The 16,652-nt window shown below is 39.8% G+C and overlaps 2 protein-coding genes across 3 annotated transcripts in view; one reads left to right on the top strand and one right to left on the bottom strand.

The window, feature by feature from the left end:
• Nudc (nuclear distribution C, dynein complex regulator) overlaps positions 1-16,652 on the bottom strand; it is a 103,108-nt gene that overhangs the window by 77,413 nt on the left and 9,043 nt on the right. The window lies entirely within an intron of this gene.
• Positions 1-16,652, top strand: part of LOC139986645 (uncharacterized) — a 69,872-nt gene that overhangs the window by 45,658 nt on the left and 7,562 nt on the right. Inside the window, exons 1-2 of one of the 2 annotated variants that reach the window (XM_072002127.1) lie at positions 3,989-3,999; positions 5,552-6,297. The exons of the other annotated variant lie outside the window; for it this stretch is intronic. Coding sequence (XP_071858228.1) covers positions 6,232-6,297 — 66 coding nt within the window. The 5' untranslated portion in view covers positions 3,989-3,999; positions 5,552-6,231. Of the gene's footprint in view, positions 1-3,988; positions 4,000-5,551; positions 6,298-16,652 lie in introns of those variants that run through there. 2 annotated transcript variants of the gene reach the window in all.

Genomic DNA, 16,652 nt, shown 5'->3' with positions numbered 1-16,652 from the left:
TTATTTCTCTGTGATTCATTTCCCTATTATATGACAAATAACATTTTGACATTTAGAAACAAGCAAAGTTTTTTACCAATGGGATAACAGGGAGAAGTCTATAAATTTACGATTAGCTTCTGATGACAGTAGCATTCTACTTCATAATCCTAAGTATGTAGTCACACGACTACTGTAGAAACGAGAAGATTAATTGAAACGAGGTAAAAGATCGTTCAATTGTGGCGTAACACAAAACTAAGAGCGAAAACTAAAATAAATATATACCTCCCTAATCACACGATACTGCGGAAGAATAACAAATGCTTAATAAATCGTCAACATATTTTAACTCTTCAAAATTTTCCTAAAAATTAATTAATGGAATATTTTTCTCCTCCGATATTTCCGTTCGACAAATCAAGTTTTTACTCAATCAACCTGTTTATAACGGATTTTATGAATAACGGTAGTTCGGAGGTTCTTCTAAGACCTTCGGTCACTCTATTGCCGCAAGAATCACGACCACATTCTCCGCGATCCCTTCGAACGTCAGGTCTAACAACAAGTACCTAATCTATTTCCTGAATCGTATCCGTGTAAATCGATTAGGGGCTATCATCTAAAGATCGTGTTTATTTTATTTCTTAAAACTATGTTTTGGATTGTAACAATGTACACCGGGCGGATGTAACGTCGCGGATGTCGATGTCTGTGTAAGGCTATAAAATGTATGCGATCAATTTCTAAAATGAACCGCCTGGTAAAATATATAGAGAGACAAAAGTAACGATAGTCGAACGGAGATGGGGAATGCCCGGCGCGAAGAGGCAACGCGGAGAGGAAGATCGGAGGTAGCCAATCCCTTTTGGCCTTGCTCGCGATCGGAAATGATCGATATACACGAGCCTGGCGGACGTTCGAATTCCTTACGCGCACGCTTCGAAACGTGGATCAGGAAGCTGTCGAAAGCTTGGCCTTGCTTTGCCAAAAGAAGACGAATAGAACGGCCGACAAAATTGTGAGCAGGTAGAAAGAACAAACTACAAGAGGGAAGGTGAATTAGCTTCCGACACGTTCGACAACGCACCGTCACCCTTGGACGCTTTATCCAGTGCCTGTTCACCCGCGGTAACAACGGAAACGGTCGGTTTGCATGCGATCAATATCGTTTCTGAGTCATCGATGACTCGTTTCGGCATCGTTCGGTGCATTTGGAAGGGGCTTTTAACACACCGTGTGCCGGACCTGCATTTCACTTTCCCTACTCGTTTATTAGCGTTTAAAATAGCAATGGGTTGTTTGGAAAGAACGTTGTGGAATTTTAAGGAAATTAAAAAATAGTATGCTTTGATATTTTGTTTTTCTTAGGGAGCTCTTGTTAACTGTGTTTCTAAATAACTTTGTCGATAATGAATTGTTTAACGAGGTTTTTATATAGTTTGTAAAGATCAGAATAAATGAAAATGTGATATAATTGAAAGAAGGAAGAATCGTCCGTGAATCATCGAGAAATTGAGAGTCGTTCAAGAATTAGCGAGGATTTTGAGAAGATCCAAAGTTCGTTGCCTGTTTTAATCTATATTTCTTGAAAAAAAAACCTGTGTCGCAACTGAACGTTCCTATAGAAAGATTCTTAAGTGAACTTGTTGAATAGAATTAAAAGAAATCCTAAATTATTTTACATTGAGGAAAAAAAACATTCTGAATATGTCTGTTATATAACTACCAAATCAACTTAAAGTATGTTACCGATGAAAATTATAAGTTTGCCAGGATATCAAGTGGCAGCGAATGTATTAAGGAATCATTTTTCGATACTTGAGAAGGGATTTTGCTTATTTTATTTTAGTTCTCTTTCAAATATTAATTGAAGTATGGTATCAAATGTCTTAAAATTGATAGCTTTTGACACTGAGTCGGTCATTAATTCTTGTCAAAAAAAAAAAAACATCACCCTGCCCAATAGAGCAACAGCAAATATATGCTTAATGGTAGCCTCTGTACACAATAAATTAATAAAAGTATCATGATAATTACACAGTGAAAGGCGATTGATTTAGAGACAATGGGTCAAATCGACGATTACATGTATCTTTAATAAAGATCGTACGTAGTCTAGACGTAGTCTGCGCGATAACAGGATCTTCAGCAGCGACGATTAATCATAAATTACGAAACGCGACTAATAACTTTAATTACCTTCGGCATGCTCGCATTCAGCCGCGACTGTTGACAAGCAGGAATTACACCTCGGTTGCCACAATATGGATTTACGAGAAACACTGAAACGAAGAACGGAGGAGAAGAATCGGTGGGAATCGAGCACGATCGACCATTCAACGAAATACTGTTACTTCTACAACGAATTTTCTGCAACAACACGCGAATTCCATTTTCCATGAAATATTTATCAGAGAAGAATCACACACGCGAGAAGAAAACTTGGCAAAAAGAACTTCTCTTTCCTGACATGCACAAGCATATTTATACCTATATATAGTCAGAGCTCTGTACTTGCACACGCGATTGGAACAAAGCGACAAGAGTTTCCACAATTTCTCCGAGCGGACAAAGCGCGGAAAAGGATCGAATTATGTCTGTTAAGGAGGATCAAGCAACACCTTTTGCCGGTGTACGATTAAGTAACGACTCGTTTACCGATTAACCAATTATCTTTGCGCCCGCGATTCGCGGGCGTACATGCAGCCTTGCGATTACTCAATATTATGTACCTCGCCTCGTCGACGCCTTTCTCTTTATTATGAAAAATCCGCGCACAATTCGCCGGGTCTGGCATGCTCTTGCGTCGTGGATGGAAGGTCAGAGGCGAGTTGGAGGCAGAAATCGATGCAACGAGATGGAAGGCACGCGCCACGATTCGCTTCAAAGTAAAATTTTGCAAATGAGTCGCGTCCGTGATCGCTTTAAAATCGCTCGTGTCGTTTCAGCCACGTAACACGTTCTCGCCTTGGAAAACCCGGAGGCTGAATAGGTTGTTCGTCTCTTTGACGATCACACGCGATCGTTTCGTTAGATCACGACCTCGTTAGATCGTAAAGTGCTGAAAAGGAAGCGGCCAGGACGGAAGCAACCAAAGTCCTTGCCAGAAATAGAGCGAGCCGAGCTCCTGTCTGGCTCCTGAGCGGAATATTTAATCGCGAGCAGGCCCGAACAGCGATCTAATTCCCGCGCCACGGTTAACACGTACGGTGTCCTCGCTTGCAGAAAACGCGTGACTCAAGTCTCCGATTCTCGCGAGACGATACGTCGAAACGTTTCCGAGAAACTATTAAACCGATTCGAGGATCTGCACGGATCGAACTGTGGTCAAAGATGAACGTAATCATGGAATATGACCATCACGTTACTCAAGGCCACGTGAAACTAGTCGAAGTCGATAAACATTACGCAAACGATATTTCCTCGTGATACAACCACGTGATTACATTCTCCTTCCGTTCGTTCAATTTTTGGCAGTCACGATGACGAAGTGTTTCGGATCGACGGTTTTTCGTTTGACGAATCGTTCGATGATTTTTCTGACAGGTGCATCTGGCGATGGATTATCCAACCATCTCCGGCATTCCAGCACGATGATTCGAGTTTCCAAGAAGGGAGTCGGATGAAACGTTTCGACGACATGGTCGTCGTATTAAAACGTAAATCCAGGACCCTGTGCAACGAGCCGCGACACGCGATCACCTAAGAAGCTTCTTCTTCGTCTTGTGACCCGGATTCGAAGTCGTGATTGCCTGTTCTAATGGGACGTTATCGTGATACGTTTGCCTGCCGAGATTACCTGCCTGGGAATCTGCCTCCCACGCGAACACCGTATACCTGTATCGGCGATTATGAAACGAGGATTATGCACATGATCGCCGGCAATAAATGCGCTCTCTAATTTTCGCAAACATGGATAAATAGGGCGCGTTTCAATCTAATTAAGATTCTCTAGGGTTCTTCGAGAAAAGTTGCCGCGGCAATTCTTTGCGGCAAAGTCGATATAGATCTGGGGTAGTTGATATTGAGCTTAATAAATGGTTCTGCTTATTTTTTGAATTATAACGTTAGCGTGAAGAAGGAGGGAGTTGTTGGATTTATGATCTTGTAGGCAGTAATATTTTTCGAATTTTTGCATACAGAAATTTATGAACTTATGTCTGGTAATAATTTGCGAATTTTTCTATGGCGATATAGTAGCGCATAATACCTATAAAAGCATCTGCATCGTTTAAAAGGATAGATGTAGCTATCGAAAGTACAACATAGTTTAAGGACAAATTTGAAGACACAGATTCGACTTATTGATGTATCGTGGAGTCGCCAAGAAAAATGTAAAAATTTAATAATTTAAAAAATAAGCAAAAATTCTATTCAATGATATTCACAAACTATTCAATAATTAATGTCCAAGAAAAACAGAATTTCTCATCAGTATTTAACATTATTAACAAATAGATAAATAAATAAATAAATATATATATATATATGCATATACATATTAAAATAGCAATGTAAGAAAATATTGCACAAAAGTTTCCTGTATTAACATATTACGGAAGCAACTCATGTGGTAGCGTGCATATCGTGTTTGAAGTCTCATGCAGTTAGGGGTAAACGAGAAAAGTGCACGATTCCCAAAGAAGCCTGACGCGTCTGGCCGCCACCCTTCGGTTCGTTCATCAATAAAACATCCGCAAGCAAGATTAAAAGGACAGAGAAGGAACGAGACTCTCCTACCGTCGTACCTACGCATACCTGCACGAAAACGTGGAACAGGTTTGCGAGCAGGAGGATCCGCTCCACGATGTCATTCCGATGCCCACGTAAAACCCACCAGATTAGTATCGTCGACTTCGCCAGAATCCAATGGCGAACCGATATACATAGAAAAATCGGGGGGAACAGTCAAATCAAAATTCAAGATAATACAGCAGGATAAAGTGAAAAAAACATCGAAAAACAACGCGTATTGAATTTTACCAGACGCAGAAAGCGTATCTTGACGGTTCTTATCTGCCAAGAATCGTCTGTAAAGACCACCTTCTCCATAGAGACGACCAGTGGAAAATAATTCAGCGGTGCTCGTACGGAACAAGCCATTTAAACAAAACGAACGTGATAAAACAGAAAATACGAGCCGATACTACGTTCGTTTCCTTAACTCGGTAACACCAAATGAGGCAACGAGACTGAGAAAAATTACAGAGATAAGCCACGAATTCTTTCTTCGACACGCTTTTATCCTGAGAAACGCACAGGACCAATCCGTGGGACTGGATAGGGCGGACGAAGCAGAATTCTTGGCTGGTCCCTTATTCCTGGCTTCGTCCTTGCGCCTAGACCTGCCACCTTCGTGTGTCTACGTGTCCCTGTGTATTCCTGGTAAACGCGTACACACACGCACAGTCCAGGGAGGAAGAGAAAAAAAGATCGATCCTCTCGGCCGTGGTGTGCCGCGGAGAGCTGGCCGCGTGCAGGATCGACGTGCCGTGAGCGCGCTCGCTCGTCTCTCCAGGGTGGGAGATACGAAGGTATAAAACCGATCTGGCCGACTGCTGGCAGCCAGTCCAAAGGCCAGATGTGGCGGCGGCTCTAGTCGCACGCGTGCGAGAGAGACGATAACGACACGGCGTGCGGTACTCCCGCGACATAGCGAAACGCTTGGGAAACACATACCGGGAATCACGTTCGACCCGTGAAGATCCTTCATGGTTCACCACGGCGATCACCCAGCCTTTCGTCTGTGAATTCGTGCGCACAACTCGATTCAGCCTCTGAAAGAGGAGCAGCCGAGAGAAAAGGGAAGAAAAGAGAAGTAGCTAACGTCCTGAAGGGAGAGAGACGAGAGGAGAAACAAAAGTTCGTCCTGCTCTCGGATTCCAAAAAGGGAGAGAGAAAGGACAACGAACTCCGCGCTCGACGGAGTACGTCGAGAGGACTCGGCTCCCTGGGACTTGGCCAGGTTGGTCCTCGGGGATTGGTCGTTCAGCCACGAAGCACAGCGTTGAGGGGGAGAATTCTTTCTTTCGAGGGTGATCGCGGTTTCTTGTGGAATATACGTGCAGCGAGGGACATCACCAGCCGTTCACGGGAGTGGTGGTAATCGGAGAGTGCGGCTCCTAGGTGCGGATTTTTCTTTGAGACCTAGGAGATCGACCTTCGAAATCCTCGAAGAGAGTGTATAGGGTATATAGGAGTGATTTCGAACGAAAAAAGGAGACGCAGAAAAGAAAGGCACCCTGGAACATGTCTGGAATTCAAATCAACGTGGAAGAGGCCTCCAACGACGGACACGAGGATCCTGTTCCTGATGTAAGTCCATCATGAATTACATGTTAAAGAATATACATGGTCGAGACGTTTCTTCTAGCTAATGGTGTTTTAGAAGACAAATGATAGTTCGCGGCTGTATCACGGAACTCTCGTGGTCCTTCTCTATAACTATCTCTGCTTTCTACTCGTCGTCCCTTCCGCAATTCAGAAATCTCAATCCTTCTCTGTGACCCGACAAGATTTAATCACAATTACCGAACAATTCCTATCGAACTTTCACGATGTAAATAAAAAGCACGTCCTCAAGTTCCTTTGGCGGGAAACAGGCGATAGAATAAGAAATAGAAGACCATCCAGTGGATGCACAAGTTAGTCTTCTGGTTCAAGAGAAATATGAGAGGCTACAAGACGAGCAGACGAAGTTAAATCAGCTAAATTCATCGGGAATCATAAATCATCCGATCTTTGATTTCTAGTGATTAGCAGCTTTGGGCTGGTTGCGTAAAGCAGGCGTAAATTTTGAGGAAGTCCGTGAAAAAAATTTCACAACGTTATCTAACAGGAACTAGATTCCCCGGATTTAATGCATCGGCGATAATTAACAACACTGTGTTTCTCTTTATCTACTCTATTCTCTTTGCCTATCCTGTTAATGAGAAACAGTTAATAATGCAGAAAGTTCAACGGACGATTATCAAACGAACGACATATAAAATGACACTGGTAAACAGGTAAACTGTTCTGATTAATCGAGGTATCTTGGTAAAAGGCATCGAACAGTTTAGGTTCACGGGCAACGTGCGTGCGTATGTACACGCCGCGTAACGCCGTTCACCGCGAATACTTAATAAGCCTGACACCCATCCCGGTACGGGTTTATATAACGCGAAACCAAGCACACACCGCGACAACGTAGACGCACTAGATGTTAGTTGGGAAACGAAGGACAATATCGTTCTCAGATATTCGTAGAAAATAACGCGCACGAAAGCCACGCCGCGATTACCACGGCGACGAATCGCGAACAAATTGCAGTACACGCGTATTGTGCAATAAAACCTGCCTGCTGCGACGCGTCGCTCGTGAGAAATTCGTTTACAACTTTCCACGAAAAATCGAACATCGAGAACGCGTATTCCGATTAAGGTTCAACCCGTCCACTTATTATTTGATTTGTAGCTACACTTTCTTGAAGCGGCGTGACTAATATGAAAAATAACAAGATACTTTACATTCCGATATTTTACATAAAAATGTCTGAAGACATATATTATTAGTCTGGAGACCTTGATAAATTTATTAGGAATTTCAATGTGAAAAAATAAAGCATTCGTTATCATATCTAGAGGAAAAATCAGATGTATTTTGACGTATGCATAAAAATTTGAATTTATATAAATATTCACTATCTTGTTGTTACGTTTCTTTCGAGATTAGAGAAATGGAAATACGATACGATGTTGTATGAATAAGGTGCTAGAATATTAAGAATTTAAAAAGATGTGTATGTAACTTAAAATTCATGTTTTACAGCAGATACTAAACTTCAATCCCAGGAATTGAGATAAAATTTAAAATTAAAATAAAGATCCTCGAATACAATCCTAAGTGAGTAGATCATAGTTTGCCATATGACTCGATATTAAAAGTGGTTGTTAGTCGCCTAAACGAGAAAACCAGCAACTAACAATTGTCAGTGGAATCGAAATTCGACGAATTGAACTTTCATGCCGGCAGCAGTAGCTTAACTTTAAGTACGATCTACCTAACAAGCGTTTGGTTGGTTATTATATTAAAAGGAAAAGAAACGAATAGAACTGACATACAGTAGAACGTGTAGGCGTTTCGCGATAGAAGTAGTGCTACACGGTTCGCGTTGAAAAACGATTTCCATAATTCCGTAGCTCCAGGTTGATTCTCGAGAAGCCGGTAACCAAGCCACCTGTAGGCCGTTTCTCACATTCGCGTTTCATAATTCCTTCACCGTCCTAACGTTTACGAGCATGGACCGCGATTGCTTCTCGAGGCGTAAGAATCCTAGCTGGAATTCCAAGTTTATTACTCGAACTACGATAAACCTAGCATTTACTACTACGAATTAAACTGACAAACCTATAAAAGATTCTATGCTAAGTGTAAATTACTTGTTAGGCATCGTGAAAGATTTAATTCCAATTTATTACGAAGATTTGTATGTTTTAAATAAAACAACTTGAAGAATAAAGAAGGATTTTCATTCTTTGCTATCATTCAGAGTAGAATTTCATTTGTCTAATAGATTATATAATAGGAATTCATTAATTCTATTCACTATCCGTGATCTTTCATTCTTATAAAATAGAAGTTCAAGTTCAACCAAGTAGATTCAGTCGACGAGGATTCATTTAATCAGACACTGATTCAACCTTCGCCCCAATAAATGAAGTTCGAATAAAAAAAGCTCCAATGTATAATATATAAGACAAAAGAACGAAGCATTACAAACAACCTATCCCACAATAATCAAGTTATTAATCTCAAGATTAAGTACAAGACAACTTTCTCAATTAGCAGGTTAAATATTGACCAGCTGAATACTTATTGGCAAGCAGAATCTTTTGCAATATACCCTTGTGTAACATTACCGATTATCTAGAACTTTGATCGGACTTATCGATATACATCAATATATATAGTTAATGTATGCACATTAATTCACAAATATTAGGAAGGAACTTAATCATAAGAGGAAGTTACCCTGATTTATGTACCGCGTTCACCTTGTACGGACTGGACGGTGAAACTCAAACAGAAAGCGGTTTGCGAAAGGTTAAAAACAAAGTAACCGTTTTGGGAAACGCCGCGTTTAAATCAACGAGATATAATTGATTGTCCGCTCGAGATCTGCCGTTCGAATGGATTTCATGAATGCATCTTGTAACGCAGATTACAAGTCGAAGAAGCAAGATACGATCCGTGTCGATTCAGCCTTCGTTATCGATCATTTACATAACATCGCGATATCTCTCGGAACTGTGGCCGCGATCTTTAGCGTGAACCTACAATTTAGAACGTACGCGTTTATTTCATCATTGCACCGCGCGCGTACACCAGAACTTCAGCGTTGCAACTCGATTCGACTCGAGGAAAATGCCGCGTGTTCCACTCGCGTGATCAGTCATGCATGACGATTAAAAACGGAAAGCTGGTGAACGAAATTAGTCATTTGAGAAAACTTCGTAAAGGTCGACAACGTGTCAAATACTTTTTAGAAACATTTCCGCAATGATTTTGTGCTTTTGATGGATTAAACATATAAGTAAATTGAGCTTTTGCAAATTTTCGACTAGAAATATAAATGAAATGAATTTTTGAATTTTCGAACGATTGGAGATACGAATAAAACGAAAATTCATACTTTCGACTGAAGATCTGAATGTAAGAAAATTACGTATTTAAATGTGTGAATATTGCAAAACTGAGAATCAAAATTGCGTTAGAAACGACAACCTTTGAATAGAGGCAACTTCGTTCAGCAAATCCTGTTAATATCGATAACCTTCGCATGTTAAATACGGAATTAAAATAATGGTCGACACGTTTCCACAGCGTCGAATTCTTAATCAGGATTGTCCTTTATCGTCCACGCGCGATTAATCGTTTTCGCATTTGTCAACCGAGAAATGTTAGTGTCGTCAACAGTGGACAGCTATGGAGCTATGAACGGTTGAGTATCCGTGTCCCTGGAAGATTAGAGTACTAATTAATCAATATGTGAAAACAATTCTCAGTCGTTGACCTTAAAAGGAACTTACGCTGGTGCGGAATCGAGAATTTCACTTTCTATCTTGATATTTAGAAGGCTCGTTTATTCGCTCACTAGTCATCAACTGACAACACATGATTGTTTATTAGGGGATTAGATAAAATTCGAAGATATCCAAAACCATTAAACGGAGTAGCTACGAATCTTCGTTGGATTTGTTAAGTCAAGGTTTGATACAAGGTCATCGATCAACCGAGGGGAAAAGCGGTGTGTTTTGGTCTAAGGTCGAAGCAGAGAAATCGATTTTGCAATATGAAGTGCTTTCTCTTGTTGCATGCAAATGTCGCCTCGGGGAAGGAATTCACGAGATCGCGACATTGATTCGTGCAACACTCACGGGTGCTGTATTGTGACAGCAAGTTACTTTGAAAACAAGATCGTCAATAAAAACAGGTGTTTTTCTCATTAATTATTAAATAAAAGAATGCATGACAGCTTTACAGAATGTCAAATACAGGTTTTAATTATGTTGACGAACAATGAAAGCATTAAGTATATTTTTGTGTAAATAAGAAATAAATCTCCATCTATAATCCGAAAACAATTATTGGATAACGATGATAGCGACAACGGTGTACTTATATAATTCGTCTTGTGCTGCTTCATTAAGGAAGCAGACTTCATTAGATTGCGTGATAGAAGCGGCGCGTGTCGAACTTTCATTCTCTATTTCAAGACGTGACAGTTTTCTAACGGGTCTTGCTGTTTCCAATTTACGAAGACGCCTATCTGCTTGCCTAAATTTACAGGACCGTATATGCAAAAGTCTTACATTATCTACGACAGTAGTTTTGCAATACTAATTGATCATACTTCTAGGAGATTAATTAATCATTATGTAGGAACAATATCCCCTTTATGGTATCATGTTTGTAATTTTCCGAAACGACTTGAGATGAGCCATGAAAAATAAAGAATACGAGATAGATATATTTGATAATTATTTATACTTCCATAACAAATATCAATCATCGATAATTCCTGGATTCAATATTTAACAAACAATAAATTTAAGATTCAAGATATCTTCACATCCATTCGTAAAAACAAAACATTTCAATTTCGTACACGATCTTAGTATTTGCCCAGTACTGTACATTAACCTAACCTACACAACACCATTTATAGACCACTATAATTTTACTTTCAAAGAATGATCATTATACAAGAGCCGTAAGAACCAGTATTGCCATATTTTCACACACGTCATTCGCGTCCAAGCAATGATCACTCTGTGTCTGATCATGACACGCCGCTTCTACTTCAACGGTCACCGCCGCGACGTGTATTAGACGCGTCGGTTCTCGAGACCGAAGAAAGCAAGAAGAAACAAACTCGAAAAAGGAATATACATTTATAGGAGGAATAAGGGATAAGGGATAAGATAGGCAAACGTCGTTTGCAAGTATTAGATTCACGACACGTGTTTGCCTCGATGTCACAATTTCGGAACGTACTCTTTATTTGCGTTGTAAATGCAAATGGAGCAGAATCGATCATTTCCAAATGACCTAGAGAAGGTTTAGAATCGACCAGCAACAAGTTCCTTCGGATTCGGCGAAGCGTGCTCGTGACATTTCGCGACGATGACGGAGGACGTGGCGGCGCCGAGCATCATCATTGGCCATAGCTATTATCACGGAGTAAACGTACTCGGGATCGAGGTAGATCACGAGAAACGGCTGGAAGACGCGTAAATAATTTTCAAACAGAATTGCGTCGCTGTTATGAAATCAATGGATTCTCGACTGGTTTATTTATAGCCTCGCGCGTCTCGTTGATTTATGAATTTATACACAAGCTTTTTCTTTCAGGCAGAAAAGAATTTCAGAGAGTTGGATCGGACCAGGGTGTTCGATTGGTTTGCGACTCGATTTGAGGTCGACGCCGCGGGCAGTGCTCGGGAAAAATGAACGAGATCGATGATAAAACATCGTGAAATTATCGATCGCGATAGCGGTGAATCTCGCTTCGATCGATAATATTTTTTTGCGCAGAGAAGTAGAAAGCTGTCGAAAGTGTGGAATTAAAAACGCACGAGCAGGATTTCGTGTATAGTCTGTTGCTGAATAAACGAAATGGAAAGTTCCCGTTACGATGTGTTCGTTGTTTAGAAATATCTTAATTCTTTTGAGAAACCGACGATGATGAGAGATCGAGCGTTTAATTCGCGATTAAAAATTTCATTTACGAAGCAGGAAGATTGAAAAATTGGAGTGAAGAAGATAACAATGATTGTTACACTCGCTGATTCTCCCATTACATGTGACAGATTATGTGGACGTTACTCGAGAAAAGGATAATGAAGACAAACGACTGGCCAATTCTGCTAAAGAAAAACAAGGAAAGAGTAGCCAAGCGTGCAAATTACGCGGACTAATTAAATTTGCGCGCGTACACCCGGTGACATAACGTTGACGCATCGCGACGAAGACAAACGGTGCCATGGTTCACCTGGAGAGCTTGGATTTAATTACACGCCGACGATGAAACAGAGGTTAAGTGTTCCATTCACCCACCAGCAAATCGACGATTCAACTAAAATCTGAGAACTTTTCAAGCTAAACGGATAGTCAGTCATTCTTCAACGAAGAAAGTTTGAAAATTATAGTAAATTATACTGTAATTATATGGGTCCCCAATAGTTTCTTAAATTGATTACTGTTCCAAACATGTTCATCTTTAATCATACATATTCAAACATCAAAATATTCGAAGACAATAAGTACAAAAATCATAAGACAAAGGTACTCGTAGGATAATCAAGAACCACTTAAAGCGTTTGCTGGGAACCTTGACCAACAATCGACGAACAATAGAACCTCGTTTATTGGAACGACATTTTATTTGGTGTCTGATTGAATAAACTGCAGATTGAATCTATACACAGCGAAGAAAGCTTAGATAGTAAACGACGCTAAAAGACATCATAATTTTACAAAGCAGAATTATAATTGACGAGAGCAATGGATATATGAATCATATTTACGACGTAGTAAAAACTGTCTAATACGAAAATTACTAGTATTCAAGTACATAAATATCATTTCGAAACTTTCTTTCTTCTCTTCTTGTTATATCTGAATTCTTCTTAAGCAAACGCCAAATCATAGGAAAAATCATATAAATTCCAGTCGCATACAGTGGCTCCAAAGTATTTAGACATTTACATTTACAGATATAGAAAATTCTTGTAATTATATTGAATGTGTTACATAAAATATTTTGAAATTTCATTAGTATTATAACGAGATACGACTGCCATGATTGGTGAAATTTTCAACAACTTCGAAACTATTTTATAGAAGTTGCAAGACATTTACTGGAAACATATGTATATTCTGTAAAATACAGCGTGAACAGTCATCTAAAGCGTTTATTTACTTCGATGTAAACATGATAGCCTAGTCTCGCAACGATGCTAATGAAATTTCTAAATGTGTTTCGTACAACATAATACATATATCCATTAAAAAAATCTACAAGCGTTCCGATACTTTCGTCAGTCACTGTATACGTATAAACTAGATTCAGATAACCAGAAAATTCCCGATACCACCGTGTTCTTTCTACAAAATAAATCAGCGGTATCGATATACGAGCTTCTGTTAATTTCTTGTTCTCAGATATATTCCAAAACGGTGCCAGGCGCGTTACGAAAGAGGCGGGTAGATTCGCAAACAAGGTCCCAGAGCCGGAGCTGGGTCGCAACTCGCGGAAGTGGAACGACGTGGCGTTTCGATTTTTAACAGTCCTTCGACTGCTCATGCAACAACCACTACTGCTTATCCAAAGATAAACGCGTTCGTTCTGCTGGTGAAAACCGTAGAACGCGTACGCACACTACGCTCGATACGATTCGTATACGTGAAACAGACATTCGCCATCAGGAAACGGCTTTCTTCCTCTCCTCTGAACGCTTCTTTATTTTACAGACTCTCGAAGATTCTCTCCGCATAACGACTTTCCTTCTCACCGGTTGCCTATTCAGCGACCGGTATTTGTCAAGAGTTCGTATACGAGACAAACATGCTTTCTTGTTATTGTGAAATTTCAACAGGGTGGAGGAACTAGTACGTTTAAAGGTTATTAGAGAAAACAAAAGAGCAGCAAATAATTAAATATAAGGAGAAATGTCCTATAGCCATAGGTTACAAAATTAACCCTGAAAGAAATACAAGTATTTTATGTATGTCAATGTAGAGTTCAAGATGATTGAGAAACAATCCAGTATATATTGGAAACTTTCCAAAATGTTTGCAATTCCTTTCAGCGAGAAATGTCAAATGTGCAACGCAATGAATAGAGCGTAAAGAGGAACATTCTTTTCTCTGAAAAAAATTGCTATAAAAGTCTGACTAGAAATAAATAACTATCTTGACTTCCGAGATAGGCATACGCATCTATACAAGGTATGAAATCGGAGGATGATTTAATTGTTTGTAACCTGGAAAATGAGCCTTAAGCGACATTTTCGTACAAGAACTTTTTTCACTGTCACGAGATATTGACATTTAATCAGGATACTGTGTTATCTTTAAATTATTGGATTCTTTACTCTATTAAACACTGAATTTGCTGGAACGACTACAACAAATATACCATAACGAGATCAAAGGCGCTCAGTCATGCGTGTAATTATAATAATGACAGGTGTATCTGATTTCGATTGATCGACCTATTTTCCATCGGTTTGGTATCTGTTAATTGGCAATCGAAGCGACCTCGCGAAAGGAGGAAGGTCAGAAGAACGCTTTAGACCTAACTAAACGATTCTTGTTACACTTTTCACGCTTCTTCGAGACACGAGGACAAATCGTAAAAAATACTTGGGACATAGAACAAGGACCTTGTCGTCACGGAAGCGACCTGAAACCGGCGATGCCTGTACGATGTTCGGAACTAATTGCGTCCGGGATCATTAAAATCGTTTGAAAGCCATCCCCGTAACATTGCACCAATGAATATAGTGAATATAACCGACGAAATAATTACTTCGCGATCGCTATTCCATCTAGATAGCCGCCAAGGCTATTAAACAGGCTCGCTAGAAATCGATGTAGAAGCTTCTTCCACTCGTCGATCATTTTAATTCTCGGATCATTTCGCGTCAAACATTTCACTTTGAATGTAACATCACTGGTTCGCTAGAAGAATGATACAATTATTGCGAGAAAATTTTTTTGAAGAAGTCGGTTTGAAATGGAAAGTTGTTAATTACCCAACTATTTAGCAATGGTTAGCAAACTATTTTAGCAAAAGATTCGTTTCCTTTTACAATTTATAATGTTATTTTTATAATAATTGTAAAAATTCAATAAATTCTATCAGTTTTAAACTGCAAGAAGTATTTGCACCGCCTTTCTATTAATCTCATTAATTTAATGAACTTATTATTACATAAATTGTAATATTTATTAGAACCTATTAACATGATGGATAATTGACTGACTATTTAAATGCTTCCACAGCCAGTTCTTGCAAACATCTCCGGATATATCACTCTTCTATCAAACCGATGATACACGAAATTCAATACGGTCTCGTTAACGAAGTCTCTAGAATCTATTCTAAATCCCGTATATTATTCGCCATGAATCTTCGTCTTCACTGTGCACGACAGGAGGCGCGCAACAATTTCACAGACGGTAGAATCTCCCTTCGTAACGCTCGCTCGAGCTCTTTCATAATCCACGAGATGCCCGCGTTCTGTCTAGTTTAGAGCCAACAGACACACGGAGTCTCAAGGACGAGAATGTTCGACCATTACAAATGATTCGATGGAAATATCGAAAGTCAATGCGTATCTCCAATATCGATGGGCAGATTATCATACCAAATATCAAAGATCGTGATACAGTGAGGGCAGAGACTTCTGTCCTTTTTTTCATTCGACTTCACCGTTGAGACTTCTCTTTTCCATTGGAAGAACCGCCGTGGATCTCGCGGTAAACAAAGTGAAGCATCGTGCAATAGTCGATGTAATGAGCCCAGCTCGCGAGTTGCAAAATATGTAGACGATCGTGGCAAACGGGCCTTAGATTTATGTTTTCTGTGAGGCAACGCGGCGCGAGATCGGCGTGAAAATGGGCCGCGCTCGAAGACGCCGTCGCGGATGGAAATGAGACCATGTCGAAACTTGTGTATTATTAAAATTATTGCCTCCCTAGGTGATCTTTATAGTGGCAAATAATAGGTTGTCGGCTGGGCTGTTTTTCCGATAGGAATACGAGTTCTGAGTTTCCCTTTTTTAGTTCTTTAACGAAATAAGGAGCCCTATTTTAATTTCGTTCGCCTTAAGGAAGGAAGAATGCTGAAATGATTAATTGGTTACGAGATGATTGAATTGCAGTGCAGATGTGTCTTAGGCCATTTCACCTAGTAATCTCATAATGATCTCAAAACGATCGCACTTCTAAGAAATATTTTCACATTGTGTCTTTAGATATTCCACTTGTGCTAATATCAACTTCTAAATTGCGAGGAGCGTAAAGGTAAACTAATATGCAAAGGGTAACAGATCCAGGTCTTCGTAATTTCCTCACTACGAAACATGGAGATGTTTAAATGTCACGTAACGTTCTAACAG

This window comes from Bombus fervidus, chromosome 4, assembly GCF_041682495.2.
Source record: "Bombus fervidus isolate BK054 chromosome 4, iyBomFerv1, whole genome shotgun sequence".
Taxonomy (NCBI): Eukaryota; Metazoa; Arthropoda; class Insecta; order Hymenoptera; family Apidae; genus Bombus; species Bombus fervidus.
Note: the sequence above shows the minus strand (reverse complement) of the source record. Positions and strands in the feature narration are given on the sequence as shown.